The sequence below is a fragment of the Neopelma chrysocephalum genome, unplaced genomic scaffold, assembly GCF_003984885.1.
Source record: "Neopelma chrysocephalum unplaced genomic scaffold, ASM398488v2 Primary Assembly neopelma1_24, whole genome shotgun sequence".
Lineage (NCBI taxonomy): Eukaryota > Metazoa > Chordata > Aves > Passeriformes > Pipridae > Neopelma > Neopelma chrysocephalum.
Window position 1 is genome coordinate 20,278,452 of NW_020897693.1, and position 19,051 is coordinate 20,297,502.

The following is a 19,051-nucleotide window of genomic DNA, read 5'->3' on the forward strand; positions in this document are numbered from 1 at the left end:
AAATTGCTTTCATAATTCTCTCAATAGAGAGGGTTTTTTAGACCAGTCATTACACACTAACTTTGTATTTTACACTTAAGAGATATGGCATCTCTGAAGGTGGAAATAGCTTTGAAGAGAAACATTCTGCAGAAGAAACACACAGTATCTCTTGAGAAAGGAAATAATTTATATATTCATTAAAAATGTGTTGATTGGAAAAAAGTTCTTCTGCCCTGAATTAAAATGTAACAAAATTATTGATCCAATTTTTTCCTCAAAAAATTTTTCCCTACGCGGTAGACTCAGTCCTACGATCATCTTCTCTTAATCCATACAGCTCCAGGTGCCAGTCAGCATAAAAGGGACATTCTCTCAGGAAGTGTGTGTTCACTGAATTGTCAATATTTGTAGTAAAGAATAGCCTAAATATCTTCAGGTAGAAAATTCTGTATGCAAAACGTCTGTAGGAATTACACTCATGTAAAGCCAGTGGAATTTACATGGCTTTACAAATGGGCAGCAGTTTTCAAGTAAAAGTTCTGCTCATCTTTATCAAAGACACCAAAATCTCTCTTTCTAAAATTCTTCTGAGTAGTAAATTAGTGTAGCAGAATTTCCAAACATGAAGAGAATTTTTTAAAAAAGTGAAAGATTATCCGAAAATTCAGAAGCAATGTGTAACAAGAGGGTGAACAGATCATAGCAAAAGTAGAAAATAAAATTTTATTAAATTCAGCAGAGACTTGTATAAACATAGGGGAATCACCCCACATTCTAGACAGTATTCCATTTTGTTAGTGAAGAATTGATACTAAGAAGCACATACCAATCCATTCAAGTTCTTTATGTTATTTCTCCCCAAAGACAGAATCCTCAAATTTTCTGTAACAGATAAAAAAAACTCTTGTTAATAAACAGGGTTTTTTTTAAAATAAGAAGATGCTAGAAGTCAGGTAAAACATCATATTCTACTTACAAACTGCACTCTGAACAGGCTGTCTTAAGAAAGAATGACCTAACAGAAACAAAACCTCCTGACTACACAGATCAGCAGGAATGGATACAGGAGACAACTCAGAAATACACTCATGAACACAAAGCTGCTCATGTGTAGGTTACCTAGTTGAAATTCAGTCCAGATAAATACTGACTAAAAATTATTATTTCACCTTGCACCTGAACTCTAACTGCTGACTTGCTTGTTTTGATCTTACATAATTCATATCCCTTCTCCTCCAGGGAAAAGTTGTTCTGATCTTATTTTAAGGCAGTATATTTGGTTTCTAAACTAGAGGCAGCATATAAAGCTGCCTTACAGTGTCTGATGACAAGCATTTCAACTTCGTCTAGCAGGCAGACAAAACTCCTTTCCAAGTGAGCTGTTCACGCTGGGGTGTAGTATAATACTAGTGTACCTCAAAGCTACCACAAACTAGCAGTCTTTGTGATAATCATTTTCATTTATCCCACAAACTTTCTTGTAGCTGTAAACAAGCAAACTGAGTTGCAGCATGTAACTGCATTAGCTTCAGATGTATACCTTTCACAAATGTTTTAACACTTCTTAACTGCATTAAGAATGAAATACTTAATGATCTTGCTTTGCTCTTGTACGAATAATGATTGAAAATACAGTAATTAAGGGCAAGATCAATGCAAGTTCCAGCCAAGTAGCCACAGATACTCCATAGACAGCACATGTAGCATCTTGAGATTGCTACAGATGAAGATTCAATGCTAATCAAGAACAGACAGTTGTATGTTCTGTCTCAAGAAATGCAGGGATGAAACCACACCTGATGAAACCATACCTACTAAAACCACAGGAAGATTAGTTTTCACTAAAAAGTTGAGGTATAATGAAAATTCTTTTTCTTTTGAAGCACAACAACTTAATACACGACCATGCTCAAAAATAAAGAATCATAACCAGTAAGTCTAAAATTTCATGTTTAAACTAAGTCTAAACTATTTTATGCCTACTATAGCTAATATTCTCCAGAATATATCCAAGTATCCCCATCCATGAGGGAGAATGCTGGGAGATGGTCTTTTGATCTAGCCAGCTATTCTTTCTGTAACTCACATTTATAAATTACAGGTTTGCCCTAGCTTTTGAAATCTGTGAGAAATGAAAGGACACAAATACCAAAATGACAGATTGCTTAAAAAGCCATGTCTTAAAATTGTTTCCAACTGCTGTTACTGTTTTTTATCACTCTTGTTCTGAGATATTATATATTTTAAGGGAATAAAAACCTCCCTCATGGAATATTTATACTCTCTAAAACACAAAACTAACACTTGTTGCTGTCATCTAAAACCTCTTCCTTGTGTACAGATACAGGGGCGCGATCATTTAGACAGAATTATCTACTTGACATAACTACCATATCAGGTATATACATTATAATAATATTTTCCATCTGAAAACAGTGTAGATCCTTAAAATGGTTTCTCGTCTTCCTCTTTGAAATAAGCAAAAGCAAGTACGTAATAATTAGCACCCTGTTTATAGCTGTAAGTACTGCTATCCCTCTCTTTCACAGAAGCCAACAGACATGAGTTCCTCATTTGCTGTACCTTTAAGAGACAGAAGCTGTAGGCTTTAGGATCAAGTATTTGGTACAGACTGGATGCTTTGAATCCACTTTTTATTAATATAAATATTAAAGATGCTTTAAAAGCTTTTAATGTTTGATCCCACAAAAATTTAGTTGATTTCACTTTTATGTATAAGTGGCTAATTATTTTCTCTCATGATAGAGTTACTCAAATTGAAGTATTACAGTACAGTTAATTGGAAAGACTATTGGAATATTTTTTCCCTGATTAGAATTTGCAAATTTTTTGAAGTCTGAGCATATTATGAAAATAATTAAGTTCATAAAGCTCTTTGAGAAACCTATTGATGTGCAGTTGGAGAGGACAAGATTCCAGGTTCCTTGTCTGTCCACTGGCATGTTAATGGGAACAGAAAAGCCTGGAAGCTCCACCCCAAAACCTGCAGCTCTTTGCCATCCTCATGCCACAGAATCAAAGTCTTGACGACAGACCATTAAGACTTCTGTCCTGAAGTTAGTAGCTCAATGAGTTTGATAGACAGCTGTCCAAGAAAGAAAAGTTCTACTTCTAGACAAGTGGCACATCCATTTATAAAGCATGAACAAAATGAAACCAAGTACATCCAATCCTCTGCAAAGTGGAATGACATTTTTCCATCCAGGTCTACAACACTCCAACCTCACTTCAAGCAATAAGGCAATTGTGGAGTTGTTGAACTGCAGACTATATCCATCATGAGTGTGGAAAACGGTCATTACATCACTCTAGAATTGATGAGGTGTTGAATAGCACAGTGAGGCCCACTGGAGGGTACTGAAGTGCTTACTGAAGGGAATTTTTTGTTTTTTTCTGTTAAACTTGCAGTAAGACAACTGTCAAGGCTAGTGCAGGGATACCTGTTTCAATACACCATTACTGCTAAGCATGAATTCTCCAGTAAGACTGATAATTCTAACATTGTAATTGTAGTGTTCTAAGAGGAAGGAATAAAAAAGGATAAGAATAGGACTAAATAAAGCTGGATACATATAACAAATGACAGTATATATCCTAACAAACAACTAGAAAACAAACATTATGGCTGGCTGGCTTGTCACTTACTTAGGTTGTTCAAGTTGGCGATTCTTTCAATGCAGTTTGTAGACAGCGATAGTTTCCTTTAAAAGCAAGAATAATCAATTCACAGTATATATGGGATCACTATATTGGAAGAATTCCACATCTAAACACCACTGCATTAGAAATAATTTTCTCTTGTTCTCTCAATAGATGGTGAACTGACTGTGTGTGTTAACAGACTCAAAATATCCTCAAACCATCAAGGCTTCTTGAACTTTATTTAGCTTCTGGGAAAATACCATGAGGTACTTATATGACATACTGAATTATCTTTTGGTGCCTAGCCTTATCAAATGCATAGATGTTTATTTTTAAAGTGGCTCTAATCTCTTTCTGAAAGTCCTGCTTAAATCCCCGCTTTTTTTTTTTTTCCAAAGTTTTGGAGTGGATCATAAATGTGCCAGTTAGTTGACAGACTCCAAACACAGACCTGTAATTATATACCATTTTTCTGGGGACAAATATTAATACAGAATCTACCCTAACATTTTCTGAGTTAAGTCGCAGGGATCTGTGAATTAAAAAGAGCAACTGTTTGTGGAAAGAGAAGCTCAGCTGAGGCAAAAAAAAAAAAAGAGAAAGCTGCTGCTTTGAAGGCTACACTTAAACATAGTAAATACATGTTTGCATAGTGGACAGCACAAAAACTGAAAAAAAGAATGAAGAGAATATTTTGTTTCCAATTTGTTTTTAATTGAACTTACTCGCAGTTAACAAGTGTGGAGAGAGATTCATCCATCTTCTCTACAGGAGGAACCTGACCGTACAGTTTTACCTCCTTTGCCTCTGAAGCCTTCTGGCCATTTTTTTCTTCCTAAAGAAAAGAGAAGGTGAGGAAGAGGCTCACTGCTACATGCAATTACCAAAAATTACTATATTTAAAAATTACTACAAAAGCAATTACTATAGAAATAATTCCAATATACTACTAAAAGATATTACTGAAAAGAGAAAGCATTTTGAATCCTGTTTATCAAGATTCCTGATGGTGTAGCACAAAAAGGGAAGGCTACCTTATTTTCAAAATAGCAAAAGAACTTACACATTACATATGCTTTCTTAAAAGTTGTGTTTATTAAATGAACTTAATTGAGGAGTCCTGTGCTGTAAAGAATGGAAAATAGACAGAGGTTTAAAATTCCGAATTAAGGTATTTCCATGGAGACTAACATATAGGAAACATCAGCCTTGGCCAATCTGTAGCAGAAGCAGAGTCTTAAAAGCTCTGCTAGAAAAATCTCCTTCTCACTTCATCCAGAGACCTCAGAACTCACACCTAACTCACAACACAAACTGAACATAGGGGAGTGGGGTTTTTTGGGGGGGAAAACCTCAACAGATTCATAGAGTTAAGAATCTAAAAAAAAAATTGTGATTAGCCATTAAAAAAGAGTGGGGGAAGATTTCACACTTAAGAGGATACAGCAAAAGATGAATTTCCTTTTTACAACCTAGGCTGATAATTTTCTAAATTAAATACTTAGTAAAGTTCAAAGCCTTAGAAACATGGCCAAATAACTTCAGCATCTGGGTTTATTAAAAAACATACTCTATTAAATCTTTTAAAATTCTGAAGTGATGGCAATTATTGGCTAAACACTTGGAACAAGTATCTGTTTAGAGAGTAGCAACAGTTTGGACAGCTGCCTCCCTGACAGCACAAAGGGAGCATTTTGTCAATTCACTCAGTGTTCAGTGGGAGGACTGGAGGTCCATTAACAAAGGAGAAACCTCAGTGCTTTCAAAACAAGGACTCTTGTTTTCTCCCCCATTTTAGGCAGCTACTGAAAAGAGAGAGAGCTGAGTGTGGCCTGGTTTATATGGCTACTTTGTAATGAAATTAATCCTATCCCAGAAAGCTTTAAGAATCCCATAGCAGAAGATCAGGTTTTGATAATGTTATTTTCCCTTTTATGAACCCAAAATACTTCAGGAATCTTAATGTAATAAAAAATTAGCATGTTGTCTTGTACAATTACTTATATTCTAGATTCTGTCCAAATTCAGTGTGACAGTATTTTTACCCATAATTAGCGATTTAGCAAATAAGCACGTCAGATGTTTTGCTAGAATATGGCTATATGTATATAAACTAAATCACTGTATGAATGTGAAACTTCCACTTTCTTTTCTAAGAACAACACTGTATCTATTTGCATTTATGCTCAGTTTCTAATCTATTGGTTCATAAATAAAACTACATTTTGCCTTAAAAACATGAAAGGGAGAGAGCTTCCAACACAGACTCTGGACAGCAGTAAGCACCTGCAGGAAGAAAATTCATCCTGATTGCCAAATACTTCTGGAAGAAAGGTCAGCTGCACAACCACAATATGCCATAGAGAAACCACAGGTAGAACAGACACACTTTTTTAAGAATAGGTTATATATTTGCTAAGTTGAAGCTGCTTTGATTTAAAGCTGCTTTGATTTACCTAATGTCAAGCTGGCTGTAGGGCATAGTAAACCCTTATGCCAAAGGGAAGAAAAACACGCAGAATGCAACACAACACCAGATCCAATCGTACAAGTCACATGGGACCCAGATTAGGAATAGTAAAAGGAAGATTTAGACCCACCTCCAATAATCTGAATGGAAAAGCAAATTCAGCACTTCATGCCTAACATTAATGGAAACTCATTGACACAGGCCTATTATCTCTAAGAGACGTGTGACAGAGAAGCAAATGGAAAATAAATCTTCACTACGCAACACAGAGCTGAGGTTGTGAAGGGCAGAAAGAGTGAGGGAGGAAGAGCAAATTTTTTTAACACTCAGTTCACACCTCTAGTAACGCTAATGTCCACAAGTTGTTGCATTCTAGCTCTTATTAGGAGAGCAGGAGTGAAGTTTGTGGGACATGTCAACATAACTGGGAAACCCCTGAAATACTGAAGGTACTAAACAATGATAAAATTCAGAATGAAAATAGTCTTCAATTCCAGGCTAGTACCTTGAGCTGATGATAGTACAGATCTTCTGTCTTTCAAGTGTACCCGCCCATGCTGTCTCACATCCAGATTTCTAGAGACCAAAATATTTATAAAACCTTGCTCTAGCAGCTGGCCAGAAATAGTGGGGGAGTGCATGTACACGGAGTGGCACCTCTGTGCCCTTATCTAAAATTCACTGAGACTGGGGAAAGAGTCTCACTGATTTTACTGGACTGCGAACCTGACCCCAGAGCATCCTACATTATCATTTGAAATTATATTCACACCCTTGCCAACACACAGTTTTCTAAAAGACCAGGTCAGTCACCACGAAACTAATGACCTTCTGTATTAACACAGTACTTTAAGAGGAAAAACAAGCAAGAAACTCAGATTCTGAGTTAAGCTTTGCACAATATGAGGGACAACATGCCAAAAGACATGTAGAAGTTTCACTGAATTCAGTATAGTGAAAATTTCATACTTGTTTGTTCTGTGGGAAGGACTACAGTCAGGTAAAGTGAAAAGAGCATAATTAAAACATAAGACATCTCCAACTTTAAGTCCCTTTGTAGCTTCACGCCAATGCATACGCAGCAGAATGAGGCAGGAGAGAAAAACAGACTCATCTTTACCAGTCATATCAATTTAACAAGAACATACAGAAAATGCAACAGAATGTATTATACAACAACAGTAATCAACATTTTATTTTGTGAAACTTCTTAAAGCAGATGTTTCAAGCAAATGTATTTCCTACAATGTTTGAAAAACAAATTTAGCTGAATACAGTCAAACCCCATGCCGCAGAGTACTGCAAAGCAGCTAGACACTGTTCTAGTACTTACCCATTTGGCTAGAGCTTCTTTGATAGTTGTTGCTTTGGCCTAAAAATGAAACAAATTTAAATGAATATTCATTGCAAATTTATAATTGGCTTGTTCTCTGCAAATCTATTTCCTCTCCCTTCTCTCTCCCTATCCTGTTTGTCTATCCCCTTCTACCACTTTCTTGTATTGCCTTGTGTCAGCTGAGTTGAAGAAGCTGGAAACCCTCAGTGTACCATAAATTTGTTTTCTGAGGTACTTGGCAGCATTTTCAGAAGCAAATGATGGGCTTAATGTCAGGACATTATGCTCCTATCTTACTCTCTGCCCCATGGGACACTGCTTGTTAGCTCTGATGGTGAAATTCAATTCAACAGCATAAGAAGCTACTGCACTGAAAATTGTGGTCTAATGCTCTTAAACCCTCACACTTTCTATTGTCCATTAGCAACTTCCTGTTTGAAAGCAAATCTGTGAGCACACAGAATGATACAGCCTTCTTCAGATTCACTGAGGAAAATGAGGTACATCTTGCCAAAACTAAAGAGCAATTGGGATTGTTTATATTTGGTGTTTTTTTCCAATTGCTTTGCATAGAGTTGCATCATATGATGTGAAAACGTATTATTCAGGTTGAAAAATCTGAGAGCTGCTGTACAAGGCTATTTAGGGACTGACCCACTGACCAACTTCCTGTTGTCACTAACTCCAACTTTTCTGTCTCACATCAGAGCCTTATAAAACCACATGAAGATATCCAAAACAGTAGTATATAAACAACATATTTAATGCTTCTCTAAACACTAAACATATTCCAAGATGGCTTTTGGATTAAAAAGGTTTCAGAGACCAATCTTTCACAAACACTGATCGACAGCCTCCTTTGTACAAATATAGAAGGACTCTAGTTTTGGCATCTCTGTTGCTCTTATGTGTAGCACTATCACGTGCGGATAAAAGCAGTCTTTCGGGTATTCAGATATAAAAAAAACCCCTACAGTAAAAGTTAAACCCAACAAACTAACTTCCACCCAAAATCTTACAGGCAACCACCTCAACCACAGAGCTCTAGTGTGGGGTACTTTACTCTGGACCACTGGAAACACTGGTCTCAGGGCAAAAGACAATAGCTGAGGCAGCTGCATATAAAAAATGGCCACAGCCACTGAACACCCAGCAACCACCAAGACCCAGCAACACCAGGGAGCCTGAGCATGCACCTCAATCACCGATACACACCTCCACTTAGACATGTATCACTGGGCATCCTCAGATGTTCCAGCTGCTTCTGCCCATTGACAAGTATTTGTTTCTGGTCTATACCAACTGACAGCTAGTTCATGGTCCCATTGGAGATGACTCGGCAAACTTGTGCCAGGCAGGATCTCCTCAGTGTCTGCCACAGATAAACAGCTGCATGACCTCTTCCTGTTCAGAAAATCACATCCTTAATTCCCATTCCAATAGCCTCATGCAATCCAATTAACAGCTACCAGTGTGCCAGCAAAAACAAGGGGCTTCCAGCTAATTGGGTTTTCTGGACAGAACTTCATTGCTGTTTTCATAATTATGGCAGTAAATCAGTACAGCACTTGGGTACTTGATCTTGGTCACTCATGTTGAAGGCAGAAATGGATTTATATGACCAATATCTGCTTCTGTTTCTAAGTCATGCCTAAAACCGGATTGGATCCATCTGAGCACAAGAAGCAGTTTCTTTCCTGACCTCTGCTGACTTATCTCTGCTGAGTTGCTGGAAACATGGACATCAGCACAGTGGGTTATTTGGAGAACACATGTCAGAGATTTCATTCTCTTTGAGGTGAACTTGAAATTTCTGTAGATAAATAATGAGTATCTTCTGCCAAGCAAGATTACCTAAAGGAAACTTCCCTGCGAGCAGCTTATTTTCAGGGTTCCTCTACCTGCATATTGAACAATTTTATACAGGTATTTAGACTAAAGAAAGTCATAATACTTAAAATACTCAAAACGCCAAGTGATCAATTGTCACCCTGAAGAGTCGCCATCAACACGGCAGGAACAAGAAACAAAATACCTTAAGGGGAAAAAATAACCATACTTGTATTACAATAGTTATAACAAGAAGTATTTCCCCTCCCTAAACACGGCAGATGGACATAGACTATTTACAAAATTTAGTCCCCAAGGAAAAAGCAAAACAGCGACACTTCGCCTTAATTTGGAAACATTTATTTATATGTTCAATAGAGGAAATCGGAATTGCACAGCAACCGACAACAACCTAATCGCTGTAGTGATCGCAGACACTGCTGCTTTAAAAACGCTGAGGTTTGTGTGCGATGACACCCCAGACTCCCCGCTTCTTTCGCCTATCCCGAAATGCCCCTTTCCCAAGGCACAGCATCAGGCCACCACGCCTCAGCCGCCGCCCCGAGCCCCGAGCTGCCCCCCGGACATCTCACGTCGAGCCCGGGCTGCTCGGCAGGGCCCGGCCGCGGAGGGCTCCGCCACCGCCACCGCCGGCCCAGGGACCGCTGGGCAGCGGCCCCGGGGGGACGCCGCTCACACACCACCCGCGGAACCAGCCCCGCGCCGCCGGGTCCCAGTCCGTCCCGCGCCCTCCCAGCCGCCGGCGGGCCGCGGTGCCGCCCGGCCGCCCCCGCCGCAGGACCCACCATGGTGCCGTTGCTACCGCGAACGCTCCGGTTGCTACGGGCGCGGGAACGCCCCGGCCCGGAACTCGCGTCGGGGGCGGCGGCCGCGGCGCCTTGTGGGACGCGGCGGGGGACACTGTGCGGGCCCGGCCCGGGGAAGGCGGCCGCCCCGGGCGCTTTGGGACCCCACGGGCGGCTGTGAGGCCTCCCAGAGGTGGCCGGTGCAGCTAATCCAGCCCCCCGAGCACTAGTCCCAATGGAACGTGATGGGAGCTTTGCCTGGCAAGGAATTACTCTGTCCAGTACTGGGCTCCTCAGTACGAGAAAGAAAAGGAGCTACTGGAGAAGGTTCAGAGGAGGGCCATAAAGATGATTAGGGGTCTGGAACATCTCTCTTATGAGGAGAGACTGCAGGATCTGAGCCTGAATAGTCTAGAGATGAGAAGTCCGAGAGGGGATCTCATCAATGGCCTAGAAGTATCTCAAAGGTGGGTGTCAAGAGAATGGTATCCAGTGACAATGGCCACAAACTGAAACACAAGAAGTTGCATCTCAACACGAGGAAGAACTTCTTTACATTGAGGGTGGCAGAACACTGGCACAGGCTGCCCAGGGAGGTCATGGAGTTTCCCTCTCTGGAGACATTCAAAACCCACCTGGACATACTCCTGTGTGTCCTACTCTGGGTGACCCCTTCTTGGCAGGGCAGTTGGACTAGACGATGTCCAGGTCTCTTTCAATCCTAACAATTCTGTGATTCTGTGAATGTAAACCTATATAAATAACGTGGCTTTAACTAAGGCCACAGACACTCAGTTTAATGTACACTTCAGGAAACAGCTATGTTTTCTGCAGGGTCAGCAATGCGTCTTTGGTCTCCAGGTAGCATTGTAAATATACAAAATGCTAGTGCAAAAGTTGGCTGGTTTTCTACAGGCCCTTCTATGAATTATTTTGTCCAGGAATACCCTGACCCTGACCCATTCATAAAAGGATCTTCAAAGTAAAATTACATTCTTTTTATTTTTTTCCTCCTTTTTAAACAAAGTATCATTCAGTTTTCCAAACAAATGAACTATTCAGAAACAAAAATCTAACATCAAATTCTTACACAAGGTTGTTTTTTAATAAAGCGTTTTACTTCTCTTTCAAATCGCATATATCTGACCAAATCTAACACTGAATTATTTTAAAGGTTTGTGCTTTAGAAATTAAGTGTGAGGACTCTTAACCTACCTGGCTTTTATTTATAAATTAACATTTACTTCCTGATCCTCCAGATTGCAATCTTGCATACCAATGCATATGCTGAGGTACGACTGCAGCGTGGACACACAGGTATTGGCGCTGGGAGAGTGACAAAACAGGGTTAGGGGAGGTGCTTCTCTTGCACAATTAATTACACAGCTCTGACTACTGAAGATGCACAGGACAAGGCAGACAGACAAACGGAAACCTTCAGACAACCCTCTCCTCTGTGGCTGCCACTTGTAATGAGTCTAGAAAAAAGGCAGGGTACCAAGTATCAGTGACACCAACAAGCACATCACAGCAGGCTGTGGTCCTGGACTTCTGGGGCTGCTGGTGTTAGCGGATGTTCAAGCACTAGATATGACTTGGCAAAAGCCTCCTCAGCTAGTGAGGAAGTTTAGAGACTAGGTATGAAGACATCTTGTGTGGAGTTAGCAGGATGAGGCTTCTCTTGTAAAGAATCGTAAAAATGGATAAATTGTTCAATTGGCATTGATTGTGTGTAAAGAACATGTGACTTTAATCAAATGATAAGGAGTAATAAGTTGCAGAAAGCTAATAAGACCTGAGCAGCAGCATCATGACAGTTAACTGGAGAGAGAAGATCCCTGAGAGCAAAACAAAACTGATTACCAGAATTGAAGGGTTTGTATCTTCCTGGGCAGCTCTCAAACTGGTCTGACAAAATGACTTTGGAAGGAGAAATTGTCTTGATAGAGGTCCTCATTAAACAGGCCTGCTGCACTGGCACCATTTCAGCAAGACCCTTTAAACAGATCAACTCATTTGGGAAGAAGTTGTTTCTTTCTACCTGAATAGTGGGGAAAAATAAGGTACTAGCCAAAAATTAACTCGGATGAAAAAAAAAACGATCTCAGGCAGTGATGGAAAAGATATCCTAGATTTGAGTTCAGGGTTTTTTTGGAGGGCACTGTTAGTTAGGTTGGGTTTTTTTGTTTAGCTTTTTTTTTTTAAGAATTATGACTCTAAGTTAATCATCGCCATAAGGTGACAGCTTTTTACAGTCAGTTTAAATCTTCTACAGGCAAGGTTTTTTGTCTCTCAACTCTGCTTCCTCCCTAAGAACAACTGTCAGCATCTGTTGACATCATTACTAAAAAGGTCCAAGAGTAATTAATCCCTTACTTACTGGCTGCATTTAGCCATGCTCTAACCTATCCAACAGAATTCTAATACCCTGAGTGTCAAATGCCAATCCAAGACATTACAGGAACAAGTAGTTATATCCCCAATACAACACAGTGCTAGTGCCGCTGTTCTCCCTGGATGACAGGAAAAGTACTCTTCATTTTCTCATGCTACAGGTAGTTTTTCTTGGAAAGAAACAGCCTGTGTCACCAGAAGACCACTACATAAGGTATACTAAGTATACAAGCCTCATTGCAAATAGACATCTCCAGCTTCCTGCAAATAGAAAACATTTCCAAGGTGTTTATGGCTGTAAATCTGAGTTCTGGGCTAAGGTAACTGAGGACTCAAAGCCAGAATCATTCATCATTCTGATGTCAAAGTTTATCATCCATCATTCCCCAGGGGTGATCCTGTCTGTCATTACTGAGGGTGCAGGCTGGCTGTGAACATTCTCCAAGTCATAAATACTGCAAGCAAACAAGTACCTACTACGCTCTTCAGATACTTTTTTTCTTCCTATCATGACCACTTTGGGCTGTCAAATTTATACCACAGTGCAGCCTGCTTATTGTTTCACTTCTCCTCTGTGTACCTAGTTAAAATAACTTAGGCTGATCCAAATAAATCTCTTTCTTTTTGGATTTATACTTGTAGCTAAGTAGTCATTTGGTTATTTCACATTTCAAGGTTTTTCTCAGTCAGTCCCTCCAATTCACCAGTCATTTTGGTGGCTCAAGTTTAGTCCTTGCAGTTCCGCAACAGCTTGCATGTGTGTAAATGTTCATCCCAAATGCAAGCGCAGAAACTCCTGAATCTTTCCCCAGGAGTGTTCCTGTGCATGGGCATGTGCTTTGCTCTCTCCACCCCCCAGAACAGGCACCCCCAAAACACGATCCATAGCTACATGACAAAATGGAGTAGAGGGAGGATCAATTCGGTGACCTGCTCCTGGATAACTCAAGAGTTCAAAGTTCTCCTTCCCGTGCTGGCGTAGACGCCTGATTGCCAGCTCAGCATATAAGGAGCTCTTCCACATACGATCATCTTCCCCTACCACTAAGAGAAAGTGTCCTTCTGCTTTTTCAATGGGGATCGTGCAAGGAGAATTAGCAGGATTCATTGGATCCTCCAGAGCTTCAAAAATATCAAATACACCAGTGTCAGAGACACTGACCTTGTTCATATCAAAACGCAGCCCAGGCAGAGTCATCTCACCGTAATGGAGGTCTGCAACTGTGTTTGAACTACAGCCAGAGATGGAGACAGCAGCCACGACTTCTGGCAGGAAGGTGATCATGGAGAGTGCTAATTCTGCCCCTTTTCCAGTCCCAATCACTCCAACTCCTGGTCCTTTCACCTTCAGATAAGATGGGGGTGGAAAAGAGAGGAAGAAAAGAATAAAGGAAGTATGCATTATAATGCGATTAGCCATTAAGTGACTTTGGAGTTGTGTTATTAAAAAAGGGAAAGGTTAGGTTAATTATTGATGTGACCTGTTGGAAAGCTACAGCCTGGACCCAGGCTCCTCCTCTGTTTACTGTCTTATTTTTCAGAGACATCAAGAGCTGTCAAACCCCACGGAAAATCTCAGAGACAGGCATAAGATGTACCATCACTTGATCCTCACCTGGGCCCTACTGCATATGTTGATACAAAATTTTTCTCTTTTTCCCAAAACAGGTAGCAAGAAATTCAAGCATGTGTTGTCTCAGGCAAATAAAGTAACCTTACAGATTGCATTTGAAGGATTAATAAGTAGCATTTAATCTTGTCTTTTTCTAGCCTGGAAAGTAAAACTGAAAGCAACATCCCAAACCATCGAATCCATTCTTTCAATGACTGTTGAGCAGCTTTGTATCATCCTCTCTTAAACTAATTGCTTTTATTAAAAAAAAAAACTATCACCACTGCTCCTGTTTGGAGGACATTCCAGCACTTCACCATCCTAATGATCAGCAGTCTTCTAGTTTCTAGCATGAATTTATTTAACAGACAGTTTGTGCTGGAATAAATTCACTCTCACAGTCATATGCATAGCCACCTATGCAGTGTCTACAATTTTCCCACTATTAGGCCTAAACCTGCTCAGCAGAAACTGATACTCAAAAAAACCCAACCAACCAAACAAAAAAAAAAACAACAAAAAACCAATCACCACCACCACTTGGGCATGACTGCTGAATCCTCCCTTGTCCCAAGAGATCTCTCATTACACTCACTTTTGGGTGACGCTGTAGGAATCTAGCTGCCTCCTCAAAGTACTCGAGTTTGAGTTCTTTCATGACCTTAGGAAGATCTTCAAAGTCAAAATATGGCAGAGAAAGAGCAGCAAAACCACGGGTAGCCAGGAGACTGGATCTAAGTTCAATCAAGCCTCCTTCATCACCATACATGTCAATCACTCCTGGAAAGGGGCCATCCCCTATATTAAAAAGAAGTGGTATAGAGGACAAGTTAACAAACAGGACACTAAAAACTATCTGGTGAAGAGTGAACAACAAAATATAGAATGCTTAAGACATTTGCTATTAATGCTCATTACTTTTCCATTTGCGCAGTAGAGATTAAGAGAACCAGCGCTGTATCCCATTTCAGCTATTTCAAACTAAGAATAGGTCTTTAAAGTCCTGCAAAAATATCTGAAGTTAGACTTTTTTTTTCCTTTAAAAAAATCAAAAACAACTGTTCTAAATGTATTTTTCAATGGTCTTAACCTCTCGCCTTCAGAACAATCATACCCTAAGTCTGCTATTTTCCCCACAAATATGTCATATCTTAATTAACAAAGTGCAAGCTCATAAGTAATGAGCAAAGAGCACTAATCCCTCAAAGTCAATTCTACAAAACTTACGTAAACTCTGGAATAAACTGCACTGAGCAAAGCACAGCAAAGAGACACCAATTGCTAAACAAAATCAACCAACTTAACTAGCTCTATCTCAACATCAGCACTGTAACACTTGGTAGGAGAACTGCTACTGCAGATGTGACCAGACGGAGGGTAAAACTGAGAGCTGTTATGGGTGTGGTTACACGCGCATGACTGATATACAGATAAATGTGCACATACATGTGTACAATTTGTCCCGCAAAACTACAGAAATAATCAGAACTGCAATTTTAAACAGCCATGTGTTTGCAGCCAAGGTTGTGTTGTACCATGTTGGTATGCCAAGCCAGCAGATCTTGGGTTAAAAGGCTAAGGATACTACCTCGTGGAGTTATAAAGACCCCAAGCAAGCAATTTCTTTTTTTCTTTTTTTTTTTTCCCTGGCCACAAGACATCACCTCTGATGTACCTGGATCCAGCTCACTACAACCATCTCACAAAAAGGACCCACTTGTGCAAGAGAGTGCTAACTCTCTGACATTACCTGTATGCACTAAAGAAAAGATCTCTGACTTCAACACACTTGAGAAAAGGAAGTTTTGGACAAGACATGCTAGATGGTGGAAACCTCCTAAATTAAAGCGTTATGAAGTCAGAAAGGGACTGAACCATGCTTTTGTGTTCTCTCTCTTTCAGTTCTGATCTTTTTTTCATAGAAGTTCAATATTCTTGAGAGAAAATATGTTGGGATAAATTTATCATGCCATGATCAACAGGAACTTTCGGTTAACAGCAGTCAGCCTACATGGCTGGAAAATACGTAATTTATTTATCACCCCTACCCAGAAAGCTTTCTAGCAAGAACACGTAATCAGAACACAGTCAAGCATGACTGTTTCTCTCATGAAGAGAAACTTAAACTTATACAAGGATCCTGGACTGCCTCCCTGAGTGCCTACACATGCCCAAGTATAGTTTCTGCATAGCTCACTGAAAAGCAGGATAAAACACGATAGACAAATTTACTACTGTTTAAAAACAAAGAAACAAAACCCCACACCTTAACTCTTATGCGCAAATCTAGAAATTTTTCATATCAAAACTACAGCATAAGCCCACTCACATCATTTCACTTTTACTAAGAATGGTTCACATTTAAGATTCCTATCTTAACAGTATTAACATTTTTTTGTCCCTGGAGCAAAGGAGGGTATAGTAGTAATGCTGTAACTGGATCCTCCATCACGAGGGATGCCAATATCATTTAAGCAATAATTCCAGACTTTTCCACACTATTACAATGCCAAACTTCCTAAAGGGGAAAACACAGTTCTATCTTGCAGATCTCTGGATTTCCACTGAGCTCAGCAGAAATCAAACTCATTCTCTAAGGCAGGATAGCAAAACAATCATGTCTCAGAGATGGAAAATCCAGCATGCTGACTAAACATCTGAAATTCAAAGTTCAATCTCTGCTGTTGTTTTTTTCTTCAGTGAACTTTGGATCCACATCTAAATAGATAAAAAAAATATTGGTTTGGAAATTCACTGAAAATACTTAAATACCTAATACTGTAGGGATACTTACAGGAGCTGCTGAACCAAGTAGATTTAAATTAGAGGTAATGTGGAGTGCAGTTCCTGTAGCACAACAGTCAGGGAACTACAAGAAGTTTAGATCATGGCTAAAGCATACAAACGACATCACTGGTGTAAAGTTTTGTTTTCCAATACCACTAGGAGCCCATCAGAATATCACACCTCATAAAGCACAACCATCCCACAAGCAGAACAGGCAGAACTTGCTGATAAATCTATTCTGCCTGTTTACCACAAAGTAACCCAATTACTAACTCAGCGTTGGCTCCGATGTAACAGAGGGGGAATAAGTGTATTTTCTAGAAGCTCTTCTGTTGCTTTGCTTACTGGCATGTGTTTCACATGGAAGAAAAATGCCTCTGATTGGGACATTCAGCACAGTCTCATACAATGAAACGCATCAGCTTTTCTGAATGTTACATATTCTGGTAGACCAGAACAAACATCCAACCTACTGAAAAACCGCAGGCAGAGCGCAGCGATGTAAACTCTAGAACCCCTGTTCTCCTTCAGTTCCTTCCCGTCCCGCAAGAGCCGCCTGCCCCGTGCCGCCGAGAAGGACCAGGACACGCACAAGCCGGGCCTTGTCCCGACAAGCACTCGGGAGAATCTCCGTAAGGTTTCGGGGAAAAAAACCGGCCACCTGTCTGCAGGAGGGCGTTCGGCTCATTGACGGAATACGGATTCCGCGGGTGGCAGATGTATGTTTCTGTTCTGCGAGACTTTCCCTGCTCCGGTCAGAGAAACCAGGGGGTTCCGCCAGCCCCGGAGCGAAGGCCTCCGGCCGGGACACTCACCCGGCGGCAGAAAGAGGGAGCCCCTTACGACTCCTTCCTTCAGCCGGATCCTTCGCACGCCGGGGGCCATGAACCACCTCTCCACCTCGGTCTTGGCCACCACGGGCCCGGGCATGGCGCCGGGCGGGCTGTGGCCCTGGTGGACCAACACCTCCACCTTCATCGGGGCGTCGGTGCTGCGGGGAACGAGGCGCTGGTACGGCCGCTCCATGGCGGCGGGGGCGAGGCTCCAGAAGAGCCCCATGGGCTCCACGCCGGTGTAGTCCCCGCCGTGGGAGGCGTCCGTGCCCAGGTGCAGCTCCCCGCGGCTGTCCGCTCGATAGTGCGCGCACGACTGGAAGAGGCAGCCGCGGTCACCGGCCGCCAGAGCCCGCAGAGTCACCGGCTGCCCCGGGCTCAGCCCTGCCACCCGCGTCTCCACCTGCTCGTCGGCCGGGCCGGCGGCGGGGGACACGGCCAGGCTGGCCGCCCGCCGGGACGGCCGGGCGCGCAGCAGGGCCCGCGCCGGGGCGGCGGGAGCGGCGGAGAGCGCTCTCCACATGGCGGCGGCAGCAGCTGCGCGGAGCCGTCGCGCCGCCCGCAATATCAGTACCGCAGCCGCCGCCCCCTCCAGGAGGCCCCAATCGAGAGAAGAGCCCCTCCCCGCCGCCGGGAAAGGCGGACAGCCCCGGGTTGCTCCCACCTCTCCCAAACCATCCAAGCGACTGGAGCAGCGAAGCCGGGAAGGGTCGCCAGCCGCGGGCCGCTCCCGCCTCCCCCAAGCCGTCCAACCGACTAGGGCAGCGGCTAAAGTTTCACTTTAAGCTATTACAAACACAGGGAATGCAAAAGCCCGCCTGACGCACGGGGAGGAGCCGAGGCTGGATGCGGCCCGCGCGCGCTGTCAGGCACTAGGGGGTGCAAAGTGTTTGGATACACCAGCGCAAACTCGCCGGCAACATCCAGCGCCTTCTCCTCCAACCCTGGCTGGGTGCCGAACGTTACCGAGGATCCCCGGCTGGGCTAACAGCTCACCCCGCTGCCCCCGCTGCTCAGAGAGAACCAGACATGCAGCCGGAGCCCGGCTCCGGCACAGCACGGCAGCCGCCCCACCGCCCCTTCCAGCCTGCCTACCCCCGCACAGCACCCGGCGCCTCATGGAGCCGCCGAGCCAGCCCCGCAGCCGGACTGCTTCCCGTAACTTCTGGAAGCAGGCGCTAAGGGATTGTACAGGCAGGGAGACGCTACCCTCCAACAGCGCTGCGGACCTAGACCGGATACCCAGGCCAGCTGAGGAGACGCCCGAGAGCGGCTCCAGGATGACTACCAACAGGGCCGGGTCTTTTGTTTTCTTATGCTTACAGACGTTCAAAAACT

The 19,051-nt window shown here is 42.3% G+C and overlaps 1 protein-coding gene across 8 annotated transcripts in view; it reads right to left on the reverse strand.

The window, feature by feature from the left end:
- The window catches only part of LOC113979793 (dynein light chain 1, axonemal-like), a 41,397-nt gene extending 22,931 nt beyond the window's left edge, over positions 1 to 18,466 (reverse strand). For 5 of the 8 annotated variants that reach the window (XM_027707099.1, XM_027707093.1, XM_027707111.1 and 2 more), the window contains exons 1-7: positions 17,696 to 18,041; positions 14,689 to 14,891; positions 13,644 to 13,826; positions 7,449 to 7,487; positions 4,371 to 4,480; positions 3,649 to 3,704; positions 809 to 864 (exon numbers count right to left, since the gene is read on the reverse strand). In XM_027707099.1, the coding sequence (XP_027562900.1) occupies positions 809 to 864; positions 3,649 to 3,704; positions 4,371 to 4,480; positions 7,449 to 7,487; positions 13,644 to 13,826; positions 14,689 to 14,891; positions 17,696 to 17,939 (891 nt within the window). In that variant the 5' untranslated portion in view covers positions 17,940 to 18,041. Of the gene's footprint in view, positions 1 to 808; positions 865 to 3,648; positions 3,705 to 4,370; positions 4,481 to 7,448; positions 7,488 to 10,087; positions 10,177 to 11,063; positions 13,827 to 14,688; positions 14,892 to 17,695; positions 18,237 to 18,377 lie in introns of those variants that run through there. The other 3 variants (XM_027707118.1, XM_027707123.1, XM_027707081.1) reach the window with 3 other exon arrangements.
- Positions 18,467 to 19,051: the final 585 nt, after the last annotated feature.